Source organism: Orussus abietinus, unplaced genomic scaffold (genome assembly GCF_000612105.2).
Source record: "Orussus abietinus isolate OABI.00-Male unplaced genomic scaffold, Oabi_2.0 scaffold6, whole genome shotgun sequence".
In the NCBI taxonomy this organism is placed as follows: domain Eukaryota; kingdom Metazoa; phylum Arthropoda; class Insecta; order Hymenoptera; family Orussidae; genus Orussus; species Orussus abietinus.
Genome location: NW_019396002.1, coordinates 967,554 through 988,528, shown reverse-complemented (window position 1 = coordinate 988,528; position 20,975 = coordinate 967,554). Strand labels below are relative to the sequence as shown.

The window sequence follows — 20,975 nt, the reverse complement described above, 5'->3', positions numbered from 1 at the left end:
TCAGCGACACGATTACGCCTTTTCGACCGAGTTCCTGGGCATTTATAATTACACAACGAGCATTGCGGTCGCGAGCGCACCTCCACTCTGCGGTGGAAGCTGCATTGGATCGATCGGTCCATGGGAATGTCGGCTTTGTCGCGAATTGAGTTTACGCCCTTGCGGGGAGCCCTTAAACATATTGCCATTAACCTAACCTATCGCCGAACGAAAGGAAAGTAGTATTCAGAAGAATGAAATAAGAAATATCATTTCAGAGATAATAAATAGGATTATCCCTATTTTAAATTCTTTAGAAACAGTTGTCTGGAATCCTTGAAATGAACTTTCTCGAGCTATGTCTCGTCATCGTTGGTAAACGCAGAGAGTGAGAGGGGATACATATTAATATAGGGAGTCATCTATTTATTATAAATAATCAATTACTCATGAAGCTCTAAAAGCTAAATTTGTTATATTTGCCGAGGTTATAATGGGTCACGGTCTAATTGATACTGAGTGGAAAGGGTGTATTATATAATTTAATATAAAAAAGTTTTTCCTTAATTTACAGATTCTTTACAATGTAACGAAGGTAAGATAGAGAATACATATGATTGAATGATAGCAACTCTAATTTCTAGGGTAAATATTAACTATGAATATAACCTATAAATTCGTCATGGCGGAATCTGTAATCTAAAATATCGCAAATGGAATTTCCAGGTGTAGACTCTTTGGGGAAGGAAATCATTCCACGGGAATTTCAGTGACTTTTCTTATTTTGTCTCGTTTTCTAGAAATTTACTGTGTAATATTTGAGTTATCACTCTACAGTGTCCATATTGGAGTTCATCGTTAATTCAGTCACCGACGTCATAGGCGTAAGGACGTAACTCCGGTCGTAAGTGACGGTCGATCAATTTTAGCGGAGTATATCGATTCGACGGGGTTTATGGTAATCGATTCTCGATAGGGGGCGCCATCTCGCCGAGTTTCTTCGCGCCTGTCGACCCTCGAATCTCGCAGCTCCGGCTTCGGCGTTGAATACGAACGGCCTTGCCCGCTGCGATGTCTGAGATACACAGCTTTCTCTACTTTCGCTTACGCGAGATTTTCAGGTGTAGTCGATGCTGCTCGGACTATTTATCGGCGCCAAGCGGTTGCCTGCATTCCTTCGTGGCTTTCGGTGCACCTCTCCTTTTTCTCAGTTAAAAATACCCGACAGCGATTCTGCATCTCTCTGCGCTCTTCTGCACCTCAGACGCCATCTTGGATTTACTCGAAACCCCTTCGGAAAAGAAAATATATATATATAAATTGAATACTGCGGCATCTAACGAATAAAGTTGTGTATATTCGACAATCAGATACATCGTTTGAAATAACAAAGAGAAAATATAATCCTAGGTGGGTGATTTCAAGTATTTATTAAACCAAAACTGAGTCGTCTCCACGCTATACAAAATGGCGTAACGAAAAATCGGCGATGAATCCGTATGTACCGATCTTTATGAATTGTCCAGTAAAATGGAAGAATTCGATTAAACTGCACGGATCACAAATCAGTACGATTTATCGTTAAGTAATTCCATCGTTTATTTATCTGCTGCGCCGCCTCGAGATGCCATCTTGGATTGAGTGAAAAGACCTTCGGAAGAAAATATAATAAATTGAATACTGCAACATCTAGCCATCAAAGCTGTGCATATCTGACAACCGGATACATAGTTTAACATATCAAAGAGAAAATATAATCGTTTGCGGATGATTACAAGGATTTATTCAACCACAACTGAATCACCGTCTCTATGTTATTCAAAATGGCGTAACGAAAAATCGGCGATAAATCCGCACAGACCGATATTTATAGATTTAGTCTAGTAAAATGCAAGAATCTGATTTAACTGCGCGGATTACAAATTAATATCGCGTTATCGTTAAGTAATTTATTAATTGTCCTCTGATTTGCAGGATCTTTCTTTCGAGGCGGTGCGGATTTTCCGACGAGCTTTACGCCGATTAAATCTTGACAAACCTCTTGTGGGGGGGTATTGTCAAGAGGCGCGTGTTTTGCAAGTTTAGAAAGAGCGGAAGAGTGCGTAGAAGCGAGTTTGAATGGTTAAGAGTGAGCATGTGTCACGAGGAAAAGGAACCCTCGGCCGAGATTCCAGCGCGTTACAAAATCTCCATTGTTTCGGAGCGAAGGAGGGAGAGGGAAAGAGCGTTGCAAGAAAGATAGAGAGAAAATGGGAAGAAAAGAGAGGGAGAGAGCGTTGCAAGAAAGAGAGAGAGAAAATGGGAAGAAAAGAGAGGGAGAGCTCGTAGGCGCCTTCCTCGTGACTTTCCACGGGAAATTGCGAAGATCCCGCACGTCCTCGTTTTTCCCACGCATCGGCGTTTTCTCCTTCTACCCTTTTTCCGCGGCGTTTCCACCGCTTCTTCGTGGAGCTTCCGGTCCGCCTCCGCGGCCGGAAGCGGATCTGCATTTTTGCGCGAAAACGGCAATTATTGGCGGCCGCTGGGGCCATTTATTCGACGGCCTTCAAGTTTCTTGCCCCCCGACCGTCTCTCCGGCCGTGACCTTGATCTTAATTTTAGAATCTGAATCCGAATATCCGTTTCTGCAGGGGCGAAAGCGACCGGCTTCAAGGGCCCTTTAAAATCCGCCTGGAAAACCCGCAAGAGATACGCGGTGAAAAAGGATTCCATCATACCGTAAAAATGATTCTTTGAATAGTGCCAGAAAAATATTTTCTAAATTCGGGGATAAATTATTTCACTCGAATGAACTCGAGTAAATTGAATGCAACATTTTTACTCGGAATGGTGGCAATTCATTCGAGTCAAAGAATTATTCTTGGAATTAAAAACATTCTTCAATACTACCCAAAGAAATATTTTTTTGGTTCGATGGATCTTTCCTTCTCCGTGTACAAATCTCCTCCTAAAACGTTTCCAAAACGTCAACCGACTTCTTATACAGGACAAGTCACGGTCCCCTCATGTCCCATCTCCGAAATCTCTTTAACTTTCTCTCGATAAAGTATCCCGGTTAATTGGCGAGTCCATTACCACGCATCCGTCGGTTCCGCGCGTTAATTCCGCGTGAAAGTGCAGAAACGCGTGCTTGAAAGCCACGTGCATTAAAGAGAAGAAAAGAAGGACACCACCTTTAGGGATTTGCGAATCCACTTTACAAAAGTGGAACCCTCTCGACTATACGACAACAAGGGATAATAAGGAATCAAACCCCGAAAGCTATACTTTCCAAGGATCTTTTATTTAAAGACTCATCTCGAGAACGGTGTATCGCTTAATTAAAATACATACATATATATATAATATATAGATTTATTTATATATTTATAGATATTTTAGTTACACACACAATAGGCGTCGCTTAGCCGCGCCTAAGACTTGGGAGTCCCGGGACTTTTTAGGTTAGGTTCGTCGGGCGACTCGGGCGGGCAGGGGGAACGCCGGGAAGGGTTGAGGGGGAGGAGGAGGAGATTTATATTACAATACATCGAGTCTCACTTTTGCGGACTTCGCCGGAGTCCGCTGTCTCACTCTTTCTCCCTATGTCGCTCTTTCTCTGTCTCTCTCTCTCCGTCTCGGCTCTTCTCGCGTGTCGCTGCGCGCGCATGCGGGCGCGTGACGTCAGAGTCACTTTCAAAGATGTCGTCGCTTCGAAAGTGATCGGGTCGCTTCCAGTCCCCTGGAGGTCGCATGCCGATCGCGCCGAGTGAAAACGATCCGGGCTCGTTACAGTCCGGATTGCGCGTCGTTTTCGCGGCCTCGCTTTTTTATCCTCTCCCCCCTTATCCTCCCTTCCCCTCGTCGCTCTTCTCTATTCGCGGAAACCGACGCTCGAGATGCACCGACGCACCTCTTGTGTTCTCTCCGCCGTTAATTGGCTGCGAGTAATTCCAAAAGGCACTCGCTCTTCCCCTTCGAATAAGGATTTCCCGCCGAATACGTTAAAATGCGCGTCGGTTTTACCCTCGAGTTTCTTCTCTCTTATTTTTTTTTATCACCCCACCGACGCCATGACACTCGGGGATTATTATCATCACGCTAAGCCTCGTGCTATCCGACCCTGACTCGAACGACAGTCGATATCTCCCCGTAGGCGACCTTGAGACCGATCGATACCCGATGGAATATTCGCGAAATTCCCTCCTGAATGTGCAATGCGGATACTCTACGACTCTAGCTGTTTTTTTCTATTTTTTTTTTAGATTTTTTAGAGGACGCCTTCGCCTACTCGTAATGGCCGCCGTTAGAGACGTTTCGTAATGGTAGGTTTCTTTTCCCTTAGTTTTGGGATGATTCTCGATTTATGGAGGGAGTACCTTGCAAGATCTGTTTCGCTGCTTGGAAAGAGCTCGATGTCGGTTATAATGTCCACTTGAAAGAATGATTGATAGGAGGAATCGAAAAATTCGATCCTAGCGGGGAACGCGTAATGGCCGCCATTGGGGACTTGGGGATACAAGGCGGTTTCCCTTTCTTTTTGGGTAAATTTGAGATTTTCTGAGGGGAAACCTTGCAAGATCTGTTTCTGTACTCAAAAAGAGCTCGGTGTTGGTTAAAATGTTCATTTGAGAGACTAATTTATGTGCGGGGAAAGAATCGAGAAATTCACCCCTTACGAGGGACGCGTAATGGCCGCCATTAGAGACCCCTTGATGGAGGTAGTTGCTTTGCCTTCTGTTTTTTTTTCTTTTTTATAGGTTTTTCGATTTCGAGCGAGGGTACCTTGCCTACTCGGACCGAGCCTTGGTGTCCACTCGAAAGTCTGGATGTCCCGTCCAGGTCCTACAAGACGTCGAAGTAGGTTTTAGGAACGACTGGGACGACCTGACCGAGGATGGGGGACGAAGAAGTGCACCTCAGGGGACGACGTCGCGGCCCGGGGACTCCGTGTGTTGCGTCGGGCGTTTCTTGGGTGAGAAAAGAGCGACTCAGACGAGGAACCACCGAGAGGACGGGACTTCGTGGGGCCTTAGAAGAATCCATCGCCCGTGGGGTCGTTCACCCAGGGATAGTTGTTGGGGCAGCGCACGCAGGTCTGCAGATTGATGGTCTCCCCGGGGACCTCCTTGGAGGTGAGCTTGCACGTATGGGGCACCCAACACGCGGGGGGTCCATCGACCACACACTTCTCCCTCCAGGGCTCGAAGTTCTTGGATTCCGTCACGGTGCGGGGGTTCTGGATCCATTGGATCACCTGGGTCATCGTCACGAAGTACACGTCATTGTGGTTCGCCAGGACCTCGTCGATCCAGTAGAGGAAGGCGTCCAGGAATTCGGGATTGTTCTTCAACCAGGCTGCGTGGAAGTACAGACCCAGAGGAGCCCGATTCTGGTCGTAGTGGCGCTCGAAGTTGTGGGTCAGGAAGTTGTAAAACTGGTCCCCGGTCAGGATGTTGCTGCAGGAGTCCACCATGGCACAACCCGGTAGGTACTCGTCGTTCTGGGGGTCCTCCCTGCGGTCCAGCTCGTTCATCACCATCTCCCAAACCGCGTGGGACCTGGGGAAAAGAATTCCAGGCACCGAGTTGGGTGGTTATTCCGATAACCTGGGTCTTGGAGAACCTTCGAGTTCGAATCCCCTCATCAATCTCTAAGCCCTGGATCTCACCTTGTCGGGCAGTGTTGCAGATTTCCGTGACACCGGTGGGGCATCCTGAAGTACATGGTGTATGGCCAGAGCGGTGGGTTGCTCAGGGCTGATGTGATGGTGGAGTCGTACAGGAAGGCCTGCTCCTCCATCATGGTGAACTGGTTGTTTCCACCCACACGCAGATAGGGTGCTCGCACTCCCACCACACTATTATCTGTCAGGTTTGCGTACTTCTCGGCGATGATCCTCATGCCGGCCATTTCCTTCGCCCAGTCGTCGACCGTGGCGTCCGACCAGAAGCGCTCATCGTCGTTGTGCCTGAAGAAGCGACACAAAACAATTCCACGTTACATGACAATCTTTTTGTTTGAAGAACGGAACCACACACACGACGACGAGCAAAATGAATGGCCTCGGTCTTGCACTTTTTGCGCCGGCAAAATCAATTTCACTCATCCCTAACTTCAGGTACATCTTTGTACTCACGAGATAGAGTGCACCGCAATCTCGTGGCCCTTCCTGTGCATCTCCTGGACCGCAGAATAGTTAGTATATTTGTGGGACACAAAGAAGGTCGCCTTGATGTCGCAGCCGTTCGGGTTTTTCCTCTTGCCGTTGAACATCTCCTTGTAGAGGCCGATATTGTTGTTGTTAATGGCATCGTCGAAGGTGATGGTGATCATCTGGGGCACATCTTTAGGTGGGAGGTCTCCTGGGACCGTGGTGCCATCCTCTGAGCAGAAGCAATCAGGAAGGACACACACTGCAGGGTCGCAAGGTGGAGCTCTGTTAGGGTCGTTGTCCATATCTGCAAGGAAAGATAACCTTATCATAAAACTTCGACTTACCAGATTACTAGAAATTAACCTTTTTGTATGAAGGTTTAATGGGTGTTTTCCTTTGTTTAGGATAAAAGTAGACTCACCACAGGTGTTCTCGTCGGATCCGTCACTGCAGTCCTTTTCTCCGTTGCAGAAGAGACCCCTTTCGATGCAGCTTCCGTCCCCGCAAGCCAGGTAGCCATCTTGGCAAAGTGGCTCATCGGTGTAGAGCAAAGGCTTAGCTTTCCTCTCCTTGTTCTTCAGCTTGCAATTGTCGACCGCGTCCTTCCAGTCGCAGGTTTGCTTCTCTATGTCGAAGTACAGACCTGCTGGGCACCTGATGGCCTGCAGACCCGAGCTGGTGCATTGTATGACATCTCGACAGTTGTCACCCTCTCCGGCTACCAGGCGAAACCATTCGCCGGCGTCCTTGTCCTTGCAGATCTCGCTTTCGAAGCTCTCCTCCTTTTTCTCTTCCTGACGCTTCACTCTCGACAAGTTCTCTGCAACCAAACGATCTGGACGTTAATTACAGGCGAATCGCAATTTTGGAAATAATTCTCCTCTCCTCGGAAATATTTCACCACCTACCCCTGCAGTACCAACAATATCCAAAAGTGAACATTGCAACCAAATTCACGTATACATATTTTTAAGTCGTTTTGAAAAATTGACAGAATTTCGCCGCATGCTAAAATCGGTTAATCGATAAATGTTTAGGTACACGGGAAAGAGGATTTTCTCATAGAAAAAAAATAATTCTTGTCACTCGGAAAACCAAGATGGCCGCCAAGAGGCGACAATCGCCCGGGAGATTTGAATCGTTCTTGGTTGGTAACAATGACATTTCTATATCACGTAAACTCATGAAATTGTCGGACGTAACGATTGGACGATTCGAATATTTCCTGCCATGTCGCGAAATATTTTTTGGATTGTTTTAGGACTCGAGTCGATCTCCGGGAATCGCTTGGCTGGTGTCAAATCGAAATCGTTTGTCGGTGGAATATAGGTTTTCGAAAGTTGCTGATCTCGCTCTCGGCACTCTCCTCCTTTTTCTCTGGCCGTTGCTTTACGTATCTCGAGTACACTCTGCAAAGAGAGTCCGCGCGTCTTGGCCGAGAAATTCGAGGCTCTTCGCCGCCATCTTGGAAAACGTGAAACCCTTCGTCGCGGCCTCGGCATCCTTGAACGTTGATATTTCCCCGTCACCGTACACGCGTGCGCAAAGTGGAAGGTTTCCACGACATCAAAGAGGGATGAAAGCGAGAAAAAGTGTAAAAAAAAAAGAGCCCGACGATTAGACGAGGACGCCAAGAGCGGCGCCCGGCGCCCGGCGTCCAGGTTTCAGATAGAGGAGAATTTTCCGGCGATTCTTCCCGTTTGGCAATTGAACTCGCTCGGCTGCAGAGAAAGTTACGGCGACCGCTGTACCTCGTTAGAAACCGAGAAAGTACAAGGTACAAACGTTGCGCACGAGGGTTGTATAATTACATTGTCAACGGCCGCGCCGGCTCGTCGGCCATTTTGTGTAACGCGCCGCTCGTAAAACACCTAGAGTCTGCTTTTTCCAGATATCTAAAACGCGGATCGCCGTTTCCGCAATGCCTAATGGATAGCTCGTACGGACCTCTAGGATTATCAATGACATTCTATTTGTGCAATTCAGTAATGACCGCGCGTAAGTAGAAAATACCAGGTTAAGGCGTCACTTAACTCGGAGACTGCGTGCCACGTTAACGGACTGCCATGAGAATTCCTGGAATGCCGAGTGAGCCTTTAACGCGGCTGTCATTTCTCGCATTGGGTAAATTAAAGAGAACCAGATGAAGCAAGAAAAAAAATTAAACGGCACCCCCAACTCATATAAAAATCAGTAGAGCCAGAAATGAACGATGAAAGATGTCCAGCGTCTCTGTACGACTTCCACCGACTTAATAAAAAATTAAACATCCATTCCAGCGATGCACGTCGTAAAATTTCTCGCATGGGATAAATTAAAGAGAACCAGAAGAAGCAAAAAAAAATTAAACAGCATTCGCAACTCATATAAAAATCAGTAGTGCCAGAAATGAAGGATGAAAGATGTCCGGTGTCTTATCGTACGACTTCCATCCAGTTAAAAGAAATTAAACGTCCGTTAGGGCGATGCATGTCGTAAATAGACTCGGCGACGAGGCCCGTGAACTTGTCTGAGACGCAACCGCGGCTTTCGATGGGACCTCCTTATGTAGAAATTCCGCCCAGAAGTCGTTTTAATGGAAAATAAATTCGTTATTCAAAGAGGACTGTGATTTAAATGACGGTAAGGCCGAATCGTTTAAACGAACTTCGGGCCCCGAGACGAAATCCCGTTTGCGGAATCGTCAGGGACGAGATCTCTCGCTGGTGATATTAATATTTTTGTTTTTCGTCCCCCTTCCCTGCCGACTCTCCTTCCCACGCGATCGACAGGGAAAGTTGTCCCCACCGTCGTTGGGCCCGGGGCCCGACAGTGACGTCAGCCATCCGGGACCGACTGGCCCCGGCGGGCCCGCGAGGCTTTCACGTTCTAATGCCTTATGCAACTGTCGTCACCGGACCCCGGGCCCGATAGCTCCAATGGGCCCCGAGAGGAATCCCGTGGACAAGAGGGGCCCGCTGGGTGTCGGGCCCGGTTTCCGGGACCCTGGGGAGCCGACTCGATAACGACACCCCTTGCGCAATTCGCAGATACTGGAGATCTGCCGTCATTTTCCAAAGGGCCCAAAATTTGGGACCGATGTGAAGTTTAAAAAGGATTTTGGTGCTTTTGATGCTCATTCTCCGTGCCCGGAAAAATAAAAATAAGGGACTCGATAACGACACCCCTTGCGAGATACTGGAGATCTGCCGTCATTTTCCAAAGGGCCCAAAATTTGGGACCGATGTGAAGTTTAAAAAGGATTTTGGTGCTTTTGATGCTCATTCTCCGTGCCAGGAAAAAAAAATAAGGGACTCTATAACGACACCCCTTGCTCAATTCGCAGATACTTTGACGTTACTGGAGATCTGCCGTCATTTTCCAAAGGGCCCAAGATCTGGGACTGATGTGAAGCTTAAAAAGGATTTTGGCGCTTGTGATGCATACTTTCTATGCCCCGGAAAAAAAATAAGTGACTTGATAAGGACACTTCCGTTGTAATTCGCATATATTCTGACGTTCCTGGAGATCTACCGTCATTTTCTAAGGGCCCAAGATTTGGGACTGATGAGAAGTTTAAAAATGGTTTTGATGCATATTTTTCGCACTCTGGAGAAAAAATTAAGTGACACGATAATGACCTTACGACGACGAGAGATCCGTTGTGCAATTTGCATCTGCTTTAACGTTACTGGAAATTTTCTACCGTAATTTCTTAACGAGAGAAGCGACAAAGTGATTTGAACCTGCTCGATGACGAAGCCCCGGAGATGAGACTTAACGTAATCATCGACCTCACATTGAACTCGACAATGCATTCCTCTCTCCGTTGACGGAAAGTTTCGTGTCAAGGCTTTCCCGAGAACGTATCGATAGATCGATCACCAAGGGGGGTGAATTTTTTCCCCGCGTCATCGAGTGATTCCTTTTTTTCCCTGTCGATGATCTCGAACGTGGAGAGTGGAGATTGGCTCGAGAGATCGATCAGGTTTCAAGGATCGACCCCCTTCGCCCCGATTTCCTGGATCAGATTGATATCACGTTACCGCGTAACTCTTAATCCCAAATTACGGAGTTCTGTGAGATCGCCTCTATTGTCCTAATTACTTTTGCTTCACGCAACATCGAGCCATCGAGCGAAAAGACTCGATTGTCTCGAAAACATTTATACATTTTAAATGTTCCTCATTGTTTTCCGCGCATTGTTGCAGTCTTTGTTGATCCTGCTGATTCATTATCTCCTATACATCCGTCTTGACTCCTGGCTTTCACCGAACAAAGAAAATGCCTAAACCTTGGAGAAAACCGCACCATAATCGGTGAAAAAAGAAATAAGGAAATCAAGGAAAATTACTAAAGGATCAAGATTTGTCCTATTAGAAAGGGAAAAAAAATCAAACTAGTCCCTCTTCGTCATACATCTTCAGGGACCCGATTCTCGAGTTCGTACGATCAACTTTCGCATGCTTCATACAAGACTTTCGAATGCTGACCAGCGACTTCGCAACAATGGAAAATTTTGCGATGCGAATCCGTTCGCACGTTAAAAAAATCCGCATGAACACCCTCGGTCAACTTTCGCATGTGAAATTAACATCTATTGTGTAAGAGTTTCAAATGTTGACCAGGGATTTCGCAAGAATGGAAAATTTTCCGTGCTAAAGGGAAAAGCCCGCGTGAACTCTAGAATCGGGTAAGGCGAGATGAGGAGTTCGAAAGACACTTTGGCGGTACCATGTACGTATTTCAATTCATGTTATCTAATCACTGATGGTGAATTTTACCATCTTCTTGTCCACCGCACTTATCGGGGTATTCATGAAGGTACTTATCAGTAGATTGGCAGGTACTCACCAGCTAGTGCCACGGCCGTGAGCAGTAGCAGCAGCAGGCAGGACCTCATCCTGTCGACCTCGAAGGGGACCCACTTTGGACCTCTGTTATCACTTTGGGTCGTCCTCGAGGATGAACCTTCCGACCTACCCGACCTGCACTTCCGACTCGACGAGGAAGCGCGCGCGCCCCTCTTTCCGGTCTCTTCCCTCTCAAAATTCACTGAAAAGTCGCGATTACTCGGGCTCCTACTCACCGCTTTGGGACTGGCAAGGCGCGCCACTCACTGGGCCTTATATTGCCACCTCCACCGCCCAATAAAGCCCCTTCTTATGGGGAAGGCCCCTTCTTGCCGTGCCTCCACCTCGACACCTTAAGGTGGAGTCGCGACTCCTCCGGGATGCCATCGGGGCGCCTCCGACACTAGGCCCGGTCCTGCAATGCCACATTCGGTATATTAATACCTCACCCTACTACACGAGCGATATACCGCGAATTCATAAACGACATACATCATTTCTACCGACATTCCACGGTCCCACTCCAGGGCCTCAACCTTTCTCGAAGCCATTCGAAGATTTCCGGAAAACACGGAAACTCGGGAAAATCAACGCTCCTTGTGGTCCGATCCACTTTTACCACGGTACAACATCGGTAGAGGAGTACGAGACGAGGGCAACGGTCCTAATTAAATAACTTTTCGATTACCCCTTCGCGAGATATTGCGATTCAAAGTGGAGCTCCTTTGGGGTGCCCCACTTTGAACTTCGATATTTCCGGACTGGGAAGTCGAAATGTCGCTTATTTCGGCTCGTTCGATTCGGTTCGAGCTGGGCTCTGATATCGGGGGAAAGGATTAAATTAGAGGAGGGAATTATGCGGTGGAGACATTTTTCCTTGACGGGTGGCAGAGGTACTTAAGGGGTCCATGATTCAACAGATTTTGGTATTCTACAATCTCGTGCGACTTAGTGCGGCAATTATCTCCAGGGGGGAGGGGGGGCTGAAATTGGTCAAAATCAGCCGGTAAAAGAGTACTTTCACATTACCTTAAGCTACAGCCGTTCCAAATAACTTCGAAAAAATATCCCGTCGTAAGCAACCGTCTGTTCTGCATCGACAGCGAGCGGCACCTCGGAGGCGGCAATAAATTTCATTTGAAAATGAAAAAGTAAAAATGACACTCCTCCTCTATAATGATTTTTTAATAAGAGGGTTTAAATATCACCGGCAAGACCGTGTATCTAAGACCCATCGGTATTTATAGTCATCTCAGAATTCCCGTTTTCACAAGAAAGAGAGGCCTCTGATGAGAATGTCTCGCGGTATTTAAAATGAGCAATCACGTGATTGAGCGGTTGTTACTCAACGAGGACAACTTAAACGAGGAGAGTCACGGGCGATTATGTCCCGTAAACATCACCGTAAAGAATTACACCTACCGCTGTAACGGGGTTCGCGTGAGGCCTCTCCTTATCCTCCACCTCCGAAGCTAAATCGCTATCGGCGTGCAATTTAATTAATCGATCTACCTGGATTAATTAAGATTTTTCCTCGATTTCGGCAGAGATTGCTCCAAGCGATGCCTCTCGAAAATCGAGACACGTGCCCGTCGAGGTCGAGGCGTTGCAGCATCGCGGGTAAATGTCAGACGAGGGTCCGGGATTTTGGCGGAGATCCGTGACGCTTCTCTCGAATTAAACCCTCTTTCCCCTCGATGAGGTTGTCCACCTCTGGACTAGGTGCTTGTCTTTTTTCTTTCTCGCCTTTCTTCACTTCTACGTAATCGCCGATCCGGTGTCAGGGTGCCGGGCACGCTCCGGTTGGTTCCTGGTGAAAAAGAAATTCGGTAGAATTGGAGCCGCCAAATGCGGATTGGCTTCCGCGATTGAGGAATGGCGTGACCTGAGGATACCTGAGTCGTCATCGAGTCATTTCCTGATCATACGGGGAGATGGAGGTATCGCGGAAGTACTATCTCTGCATATTGCCTGGCATATGCGGCGAGAGTTCGTTAATAACGGGGAACGATTTCAGAGAGGTGTAAGGTCAGGATTCCATGGAGACGACCCTCTACAAAGTGTATACTCGAAGGCGGTAATGCAACCTCTGGGATTCCTTTAAAAACCTCTGAAATAATTGCGCCACGGCGTTAAAAATAAAATCATCAGGATTTTATCATATTTTTCTTGGAAGTGTTACTCGTTATTGATTTTATAGAATACTTACAACAAATTTGTTAAGTGCGTTGTAAATTTAGGACATGTGTATTAATTTTCCTATGTCATTTTAGAATATTGTAACTTGATTTATTCACACGTATCATATGCAGAATGTATCAATTTGATAATACCGGAAAAATTCCTGGAAAAATGATGCCAACGATTTAATGTGGAGAATTACCGAATAGGTTAGGAAATTGTTTACAGGAGTCTCCTTGATATTCGGGGAGCGGGATGCGGATTTCTCGGCGGGAATAGTGCGGCCCTGCGTGACATATGTCATGCCGGTGAAAGGAAAGAAGAAGCTGCCCGACTGCGATTCGAAGACTCCGTCGAGGTGCTTTCCCTGCCCGCGGCCAATCACGGCTCGCCGATTCCTCGCCACTGTCGCGACATCTTGCGACTCTTCGGTTAATTCGAAAAGATCGACTCGATCGATAAAAGAGAACGCTGTTCGGCCGATCCGAAGAAAAAATACCGAGTACCGACCGGCGAGGATCGGAAATCCAAAATGGCCGTTCAAGAAAGCGACGCTCGTCCAAGAGAGGCGCCACTGAACAAGACCGTTGGTCGTAATCATATCTCGATAAATTCACGGAATACAAACAATATCGTCCATTAACATATAAATTTAATTGCATTTATTAATAGTTTTGTTAAATTGATCTTGTTAAAGGGTCAGCGAGGATCGGTAATCCAAGATGGCCGCTCAAGGAAGCGACGCTCGCTTAATAGCGTCATCATTACTACATATCAAAAAATTCACAGAATTCAAACGATATCCATTGATATATATACATGTCACCGTAGTTATTAATAGTTTTGTTAAATTAAAGACGATATTCAATTTTACGAATTAATCGGCAACGCCTTAATGTGTAAGAATTAGCGCATCATGTGTGTACATAGAAGAGTGAAAGCAATTATTTAGCGATGGTTTAAGTTTTTTACGACTTCAATTTCTTCCATCTCGACCCGGTGAAGGTTTTCCATTTTCCCTCGTATTTCTTTCCGGCAACGAGGACAAGGGCGAGTCGCGTAATGGCCGTTGGGAATCTAATGATTATTCGTATCCGATAACGCGGTGGGCTTAAGCTTAGGCTTAAAGGATTGCGTTACTCGCGAAGAGTGTCTGAAAGTAGAACCGCCCAGTCGGAAAAGTCGAGTTGAATGCAAAAATGTATCTAAATTGCGGGGGCCATTAGCGCGTAAGATAAATATCGCGCATGAAAATGGCGACATCTCTTCGTTCGATAAACCGGAGGTTTGGTTGTAGATGAAGTTCTCGTGCGCGAGAGGTCAAGACCGAAAACCCCCCTTCGCGCTGATTTCTTTACGTCCCACAGTTTTTTCTCGGTTTGAACTTGAACTACAAACTGTTGCACATTCGGGCTTTATAAATATTCCGAGCACGCTTCGCGGCCGACATTGGTCTACTTTATGCACCCGAGGCTCGCCTCGTCCGATACATTTTTCAACGGCCACAGAAAAATGCATCGTTCCATTTCTCACCCGGAGAATCGGGCGATGAGAACGGCCGCCATTTTGGCCGACTCGCTGCTCCGACTGGAATTTTCAGCCCGATTTAAAACGCTAATTTCAAGTTGTACAGGAATCGAAAACGGTGAAAAAGGGCTTCGGAAGGGCGAAGAAAAGTATCTGCAAAGGGAATATTTCTCAGTCGGGAAATGCATCGCTTCATTTCTCAGCCCAGCGGAGAACTGCACAACGAATGAAGGAGAATGGCCGCCATCTTGTTCGATTAGTTATTCCGCCTCGAGTTTTTAGTCCAGCTTAAAACCTTCATTTCAGGGTGTATCGAAATTGTAAAGGAGGAAAAAGGGAAAAGGGTGAATAAAATATTTCCCAACCCCCCAACTGACCTTTCTCTGAGCGTTCGGACGCACCCTTGCGTCACTGCAGCCTTCTGGATGGAGTCACGGTCACTCGTTCGGTGTCAGTTTATTTTATCCCGAGGGTTGTTCGCCACGAGAGGATGCATTTTTCATCGATCCTTACATACCTCCTTCCATATTGTTCCACCGTCCTCTCCTTCGGCCTCTCTTTCTCATTAAAAATGCGTCGGGCGCAAGCTCGTGCATCTGGAAATTGCACCCTCTTTACGACAGCCCTGTCAGGCGTTTGCTTTTAGTATTCCACCGGCCTCTCTCTCATCTCACCCCTTTTCCCCCTCCTGGGGGATAAATAAGAAGGAGATGGAAATATTTTCCTGTCCCTTTTAATTTCCCGTCCTTAAAAGTCCTCCACTCGGAATTTCAGTTTGGCAATCGAAACTCACCCCAGTCTCCCTTTTTACCCCCCCGACGGATTAATTCGATCGAGGGAGCAAATAGCGACCCGCGATTTTTATCGTATCCACTTATCGCGACCTTTTCCGACGTTTCCGCACCCGGTGGGACACGAAAGAAACCTAAAATTTCAGGAACAACCACCCTGGGAGAAAAGTTTAATCAAACCAAAGAAATATTCTATAAATCCATAGAACAATTATTTCACTGAAATAAACTCGAATAAATTGAATGCAACGTTTCTTAGGAATATGACGATTTATTTGAGTTTATTCAAGTCAAATCATTACTCTTTGAATTAACGAAATGTTTCTTCGGTAATATTCAAAGATATATTTATTGCGACGACAATCAGCATTTCCAAAGAAATGTCAGTGTTGAGTAAACAACATTCGTTTGAATCATCCATTTTTCTTCTCAATAAAATAATTATTTTTTGCAATGATGTATCATCCAGGCAACAATATATCTTTCTTCCAGTCAACTAATCTTTTTTTTCTCAGCGTAGTCTTTCATATGAAAACTCGGTACTTTTACACGGTCTCCGCTGATAAGGACTGATATTGAAATTCCGGGGTGCCCTAAAAGGCGAAACGCGTCTTTCCCTTGAGATTCGACGATATGGGGTGGGTCGATACATTCGAGGGTGAGCCGCAGGGAATTTCTTCCCAGGGGGGTTTAATTCGAATCGAACTTCCCGAAGGAATCCGGCGAGGCCTGGAATCGATCAGGCTTGATTTACCGTGAAATAGAAATCGGGGGAAATAATTAAACTTCGCCCCTCGGTCGCGAAATTAATTTTCTAATTTTTATGAACACCAGTTATGCTATTAATACGTCATGAATATTAGTTTTGTCCATCGCGTATGGATCTGGGGCAGCATTGGAATAAGTTGCTGCATAAGTACGCGAAGAAATTCGTAAAGGTACAAAAGTACTTTCTCTTGCAGCGAAACGATGTTTAATTAAAGATTAAAAATAGCCTCGATAAAACACATTCGGACTTGTTTAACAAAATTTTAAAATCGTGCAATTATCCATCAAGAAAATCTGCAGCGAGGAATTTATTTCGCGAAACTTATGGAACGACCTAATACACGATTTCCTCGATTTGTTCGCAAGGTGTGCTACGCACGGCTTTTTCGCAAATGAGATTGCGTTGCCGAAGAGCAGTACTCGACCTTTCCTCTTGGAGTACTCGATCGGTACTTCCGTAGCACGACTTTCCGATACGTATCACGACCCACCAGCCACGTGTCTATTCCCTCGCGAGGCAGCGCTGCAGCATTAAAGCGCCATTAATAGCGTTTTTTTTTTTTATTTAGCCCCCGCCCAGAGCGCAGGATCGACCTTCCCCCTAACTCGCCCATTCTTTTCTTCAAATCGTATTCTGATCGATTTTCCAATTTGCCCCGATTTCTGAATTTCGACGTCCCCCACCCCCAAAAAAAACATCATTGAGCTAAAGAAATACTCTGTAAATTTAAAGGATATTTATTACACAGAAATGACCACAAAAATAATTTATCCTAATTTCTGAAATGCAGCATCGATTTTATTCGGGTATATTCGAGTGATATCATAATTCTTTATTTTTAATTAATATAACATTTGTTTCAATGAAACTTTCTTTCTCGGTGTAGGATAAGAGGGGTAATTTCGAGTTGAGTCTAAAATAATTCGTCATTGATTAGGGTTCCCTTACGACATATACGAAGGCCCGTGCGTGCCCGACAAGGGAGGCGACAGTGCCGGTCGGAATTTAGGGGTAGGTTCCGGGGTAGGCTCCAGAGGTAGGCACCCCTCTCGGACTCGCACGCGACGGCTCGCTGCTCACCTGTCGCGCCTTCGACTTGGGATCGATTCCCCTGGATCGGCCGCGGGGGACCGCCGGCTGCAAGGGGCGAGGGGCGCGGCGGCGACCTTGACCTAGGGGTAGTCCTCGCGCCGGCGTCGCGGCCTCGCCCGCTGCCTTCGACGCGCCCTCTCCCTCGCACTCGGGATAGGGGCCTCGCTCGGTCTCTCTCGTACTCATGGTGGTAGCCTCGCTGCCTCTCCCTGGCTCTCGCTCGGTCGCACTCGCTGTCCCTCTCGCCCTCGCGGGGATGGCCTCGTTCCTTCTCTCTCGCTCTCGCGGTAAAAGCCGAGCTCGCTGCCTCTCGCCCGCATGGGGGAGTCGCGCTCCGTCTCTCTCGCGGTTGCGGCGGTCGCCTCTCTCGCTCTCTCTTTCTCGCGCGCCCGCATCCCGCGGGGAGAGAGGAGGCGCGACCCCCTCGGTGCGAACGGGCGGCCGAGCGACGCACCGCGCAGTCCGCCGCGAGCAGCCGCCCCCGGAGGCCACCCCGAGCGGGCGCTCCGCGACACTCGCCGCTGTCCCGCGCACTCCCGCGACATCCCGAGAGCGAGCTGCCCCACACGGCCCGGGCCTGCCATGCGTCCCGCGGCGGAAGCATGCAGGTGCGTCGGTGAGCTTCCTTTACGGGTCATTTCCCTGGAAGCAACATCGTTATTCCTATAAATACAATTTAATCACATCCATCTATAAAATACGAAAAATGGACAGGGTAATTTAACTCGGAACTTAAGGTAGTAATTCAACATTTTGCCACCTGTACGCCAAGTATCAGCTGACAAGATTTAAGAGGTGCTTTCGTCCAACTTTCATCGATTTTTTGTAAAGAAGAAAAAAAAATTATCTCAACTATTCTGTAACTGAAAAGGGTAACAAGAATGTACTTAGTGACGATTCTTACATCTTAAAGAATTTACAGCAGATTTGTATCTACCACTGGTACACTGAGAAATAGTCATTGAAGCAAGGAAATATTTTTGGACTCGAGCTCGAATAAATTGGATACAACGTTTCTTCGGAATTCTGACAATTTATTTGAGGTTGAGTGAAAGAATTATTTTTCAAGTTAACAAGATATTTCTTTGCTCTTCTTTTTCTCTGGGTACTAGGGCATCGATTTTATCACTTTATCACGGGATTTCGAGATGGCGAGGTCGATACATTAGGGGCACTTAGAAATTCGGTGCCGTAACCGGGACTCGGTATGAAGCTTCTGTTTGCAAAGAGCGGCCCTCGGGTGGAACTTTCTGCTCCCTCCGCGGGGGGTCGCTTCTCTGTTTGTCCGCGCATATGATGCAGTTGCACCCCCGGAGGGGTAATATCGTTATTGAAGCTCACTTTCGAACTCGTCCGAGAGCGTCATACAGTATCGATGCAGGGACTTCGCACGCTGCATCTGTTGCATCGGGGTTCACTGACTCTGCGATAGTTTCCAGACTGGATTTAATCGATAATCTAGGTTATCTGTACGCCCGGACCTCCGCGAATTGGTTCCGCGGTTATTAATTTGGTCATATCCCGGAGAGACAATCGATCCTAAGACCCGATATCAGCCAATATCAAAATAAACAATCGATCGATGCACGCGAATCCACTCAAGATCGTATTCTCTAAGCACACTCGTCACGCGATCCCGCGTTTCCCAACCACGATCAATCATAATGAAATAAAAATACTAAAATTCCTGGAAGATATTTCCTCGATAGATTTTCTATGTTGATAGGAAGATTGTGAATTTCAGAAACCACTGAGAGAGTTGGGCCGGCTATGCCTGAGTGCCAGCGAGCAGGGCGTCGGGACGGACGTCTGTTCCGAGGGTCGCGGTGCTCTGCCACTTCTTCAGGTGATGGGCCGAATTAAATGTCGATGGGCAATGGGTAATAACGTCTGTAAATCTTGGTAGGTGTGGCCCAGTGACTCGCCGAGAGGCGAGGCCGATGGCCAGGCGCAGGCTTTCCTGTTCCCGGACAACCAGGAAAACGTCAATGACAGTGGCATCGAGTCGATCCAGGTGGGTAATATTTTTCCTTGGGGGAGAATCATTTATAACTGAGCGTATTATGCTTATGTATGCATTTATATATACCTGAGATTAATATATAAATAAAAAAAACACCCGTCGAAGGCGTCGCCGTCTCCCTGCGGGGCAGCCTGCAGCAGCCCCGTCGCGACGCCGCAGCAGTCGCGAAGGCCTAGCCTACTGCACCCTGACCACGCGAGGCTGCACCTCCACCACCTGTATCATCATCACAATGGCCTGCCGAAAAGTCCACCCTCTCCCGATAAAGGATCCATCGACGAGGAATTGCCTCCTGCGCCGCCCAGTCCCTCCAGCTCGACCACCAGCAGTCTGCGATCCATGCCCAGCTCGGCGATGGCCTCGCTGCACTCCCAGGACCGTCGACAGAGCAGCAGGTTCCTAGATAACAGAGGAATTGATATGCAGTCTCGTTGGAATTACTTTTTATGTCGAGATCCTGTAGAAAATGGGAACCTTCGTGGCATTGTCCTACCCTGAGAAAGGAATTCCATCGAGCCTAAGAATAGTACCAATGAGATATTTTATTAACTCCAAGAATAATTGTTTGACTCGAGTAAATTAGATCCAACGGTGATTAGCGATTATGGCAATTTATTTGAGTTAAATTGTTATTCTTGGAAAAATGATAATGTTTTGTTTGAACGGTAACATTGGTATTAGGGTATTTGTTTCAGGCAATTAATCGTTTTCTTAGTGTAAGGAGAGGTATTTTCAGGTACAGTGTCTTCGATGCCCTGGATCTGGAGTACGCTCTGCTGCGAGCCGCTGCCAGGGGCTCGGTTGGTCCTTACTCTCTGTCGGAGTCCTTGCACAAGCTGACGTTCACGCAGAGTCTGGCTTTTCCTGCCCTGGCTAGGGGTCTGGCTGCCAAGCAGGGCGTGCCCACCAGGAGGCCCGAGCAACACGCCGAGAGCGGCCTCAACGCCTTCGCCAAAGTCGTCACGGCCCTCGTCCTCATGCTCGTCAGCGTCCTCGTGTTCGGTGTCGTGTATAAATTCGTCAGGACGTGAGGATGGCTGCTGGTGCCCGAGCAGCAGGGTCCTGGACAGGACCTGCATCGCGACCAAGCTCAGGGTGCCAGCCATTGATTATTAAGATTATTCCGACATTTTTCTAATTCAAGGATCTGGAGATGAAGGGGTTCTTCAAGGACCTCTCATAGGAAAAGAGACCCAACTGAGTTTTCTGATAAAATGAGACAATCCCCGTAAAGTGATGTCTGACATGATTCAAATGACTTATCCGGGTGATATCGATTATTATATGGAACTAACCGTGGAAGTGGTCTAGGGACTTTTGTCGAGACTTTTTCAAAAAGTGAGGACGATCTAGGGCCGCTGTATTTTTCAAAATACTGTACAACGAGACTTGCTCGAGGTTAGAGGTTAAGGTTGGCGATGGTGACCTCGCTTAAATCTGCCGCGCTTGATTCTTATGGCATTTCGGTATGGAGAAATTGGGGGATACCTTTGAGATCTAGGGGATGTTCACTCGGAAATCCCTGAAAATGATTTCCTCCTTTGAGAAACGGTTGCCTTTGATTTCGCATGACAAATGACAACGTGATTTGGTAATAAGTGATGGCCCTAAAATTGTGCAAGCTCTTTTCGGCGATTTAAAAAAG

At 47.1% G+C, this 20,975-nt stretch overlaps 2 protein-coding genes across 2 annotated transcripts; one reads left to right on the top strand and one right to left on the bottom strand.

Moving 5' to 3' along the window:
* Window positions 1-3,387: 3,387 nt before the first annotated feature.
* On the bottom strand, window positions 3,388-11,167 carry LOC105694284. The gene is made up of 5 exons (XM_012414800.1): window positions 10,949-11,167; window positions 6,537-6,935; window positions 6,098-6,419; window positions 5,630-5,929; window positions 3,388-5,519 (listed from the first exon to the last, which is right to left on the bottom strand). The coding sequence occupies exons 1-5, from the start codon at window positions 10,995-10,997 to the stop codon at window positions 4,991-4,993; spliced, it is 1,599 nt and encodes a 532-aa protein (XP_012270223.1). The 5' UTR covers window positions 10,998-11,167; the 3' UTR covers window positions 3,388-4,990.
* A 6,742-nt stretch (window positions 11,168-17,909) lies between these two features.
* On the top strand, window positions 17,910-20,426 carry LOC105704434. The gene is made up of 5 exons (XM_012433649.1): window positions 17,910-17,915; window positions 19,052-19,153; window positions 19,214-19,321; window positions 19,436-19,725; window positions 20,067-20,426. Exons 1-5 carry the CDS (start codon window positions 17,910-17,912, stop codon window positions 20,359-20,361), a joined length of 801 nt encoding a protein of 266 aa, XP_012289072.1. The 3' UTR covers window positions 20,362-20,426.
* Window positions 20,427-20,975: the final 549 nt, after the last annotated feature.

Coding starts and splice junctions, on each gene's coding strand:
- LOC105694284 (XM_012414800.1), bottom strand. CDS start 10,997: ATGAGGTCCTGCCTGCTGCTGCTACTGCTCACGGCCGTGGCACTAGCT. Junction 6,936..10,948: donor CACGGCCGTGGCACTAGCTG/GTGAGTACCTGC, acceptor GTTTGGTTGCAG/AGAACTTGTCGAGAGTGAAG. Junction 5,930..6,097: donor ATTGCGGTGCACTCTATCTC/GTGAGTACAAAG, acceptor TCGCTTCTTCAG/GCACAACGACGATGAGCGCT.
- LOC105704434 (XM_012433649.1), top strand. Junction 19,322..19,435: donor GTGGCATCGAGTCGATCCAG/GTGGGTAATATT, acceptor CACCCGTCGAAG/GCGTCGCCGTCTCCCTGCGG. Junction 19,726..20,066: donor GACCGTCGACAGAGCAGCAG/GTTCCTAGATAA, acceptor AGGTATTTTCAG/GTACAGTGTCTTCGATGCCC.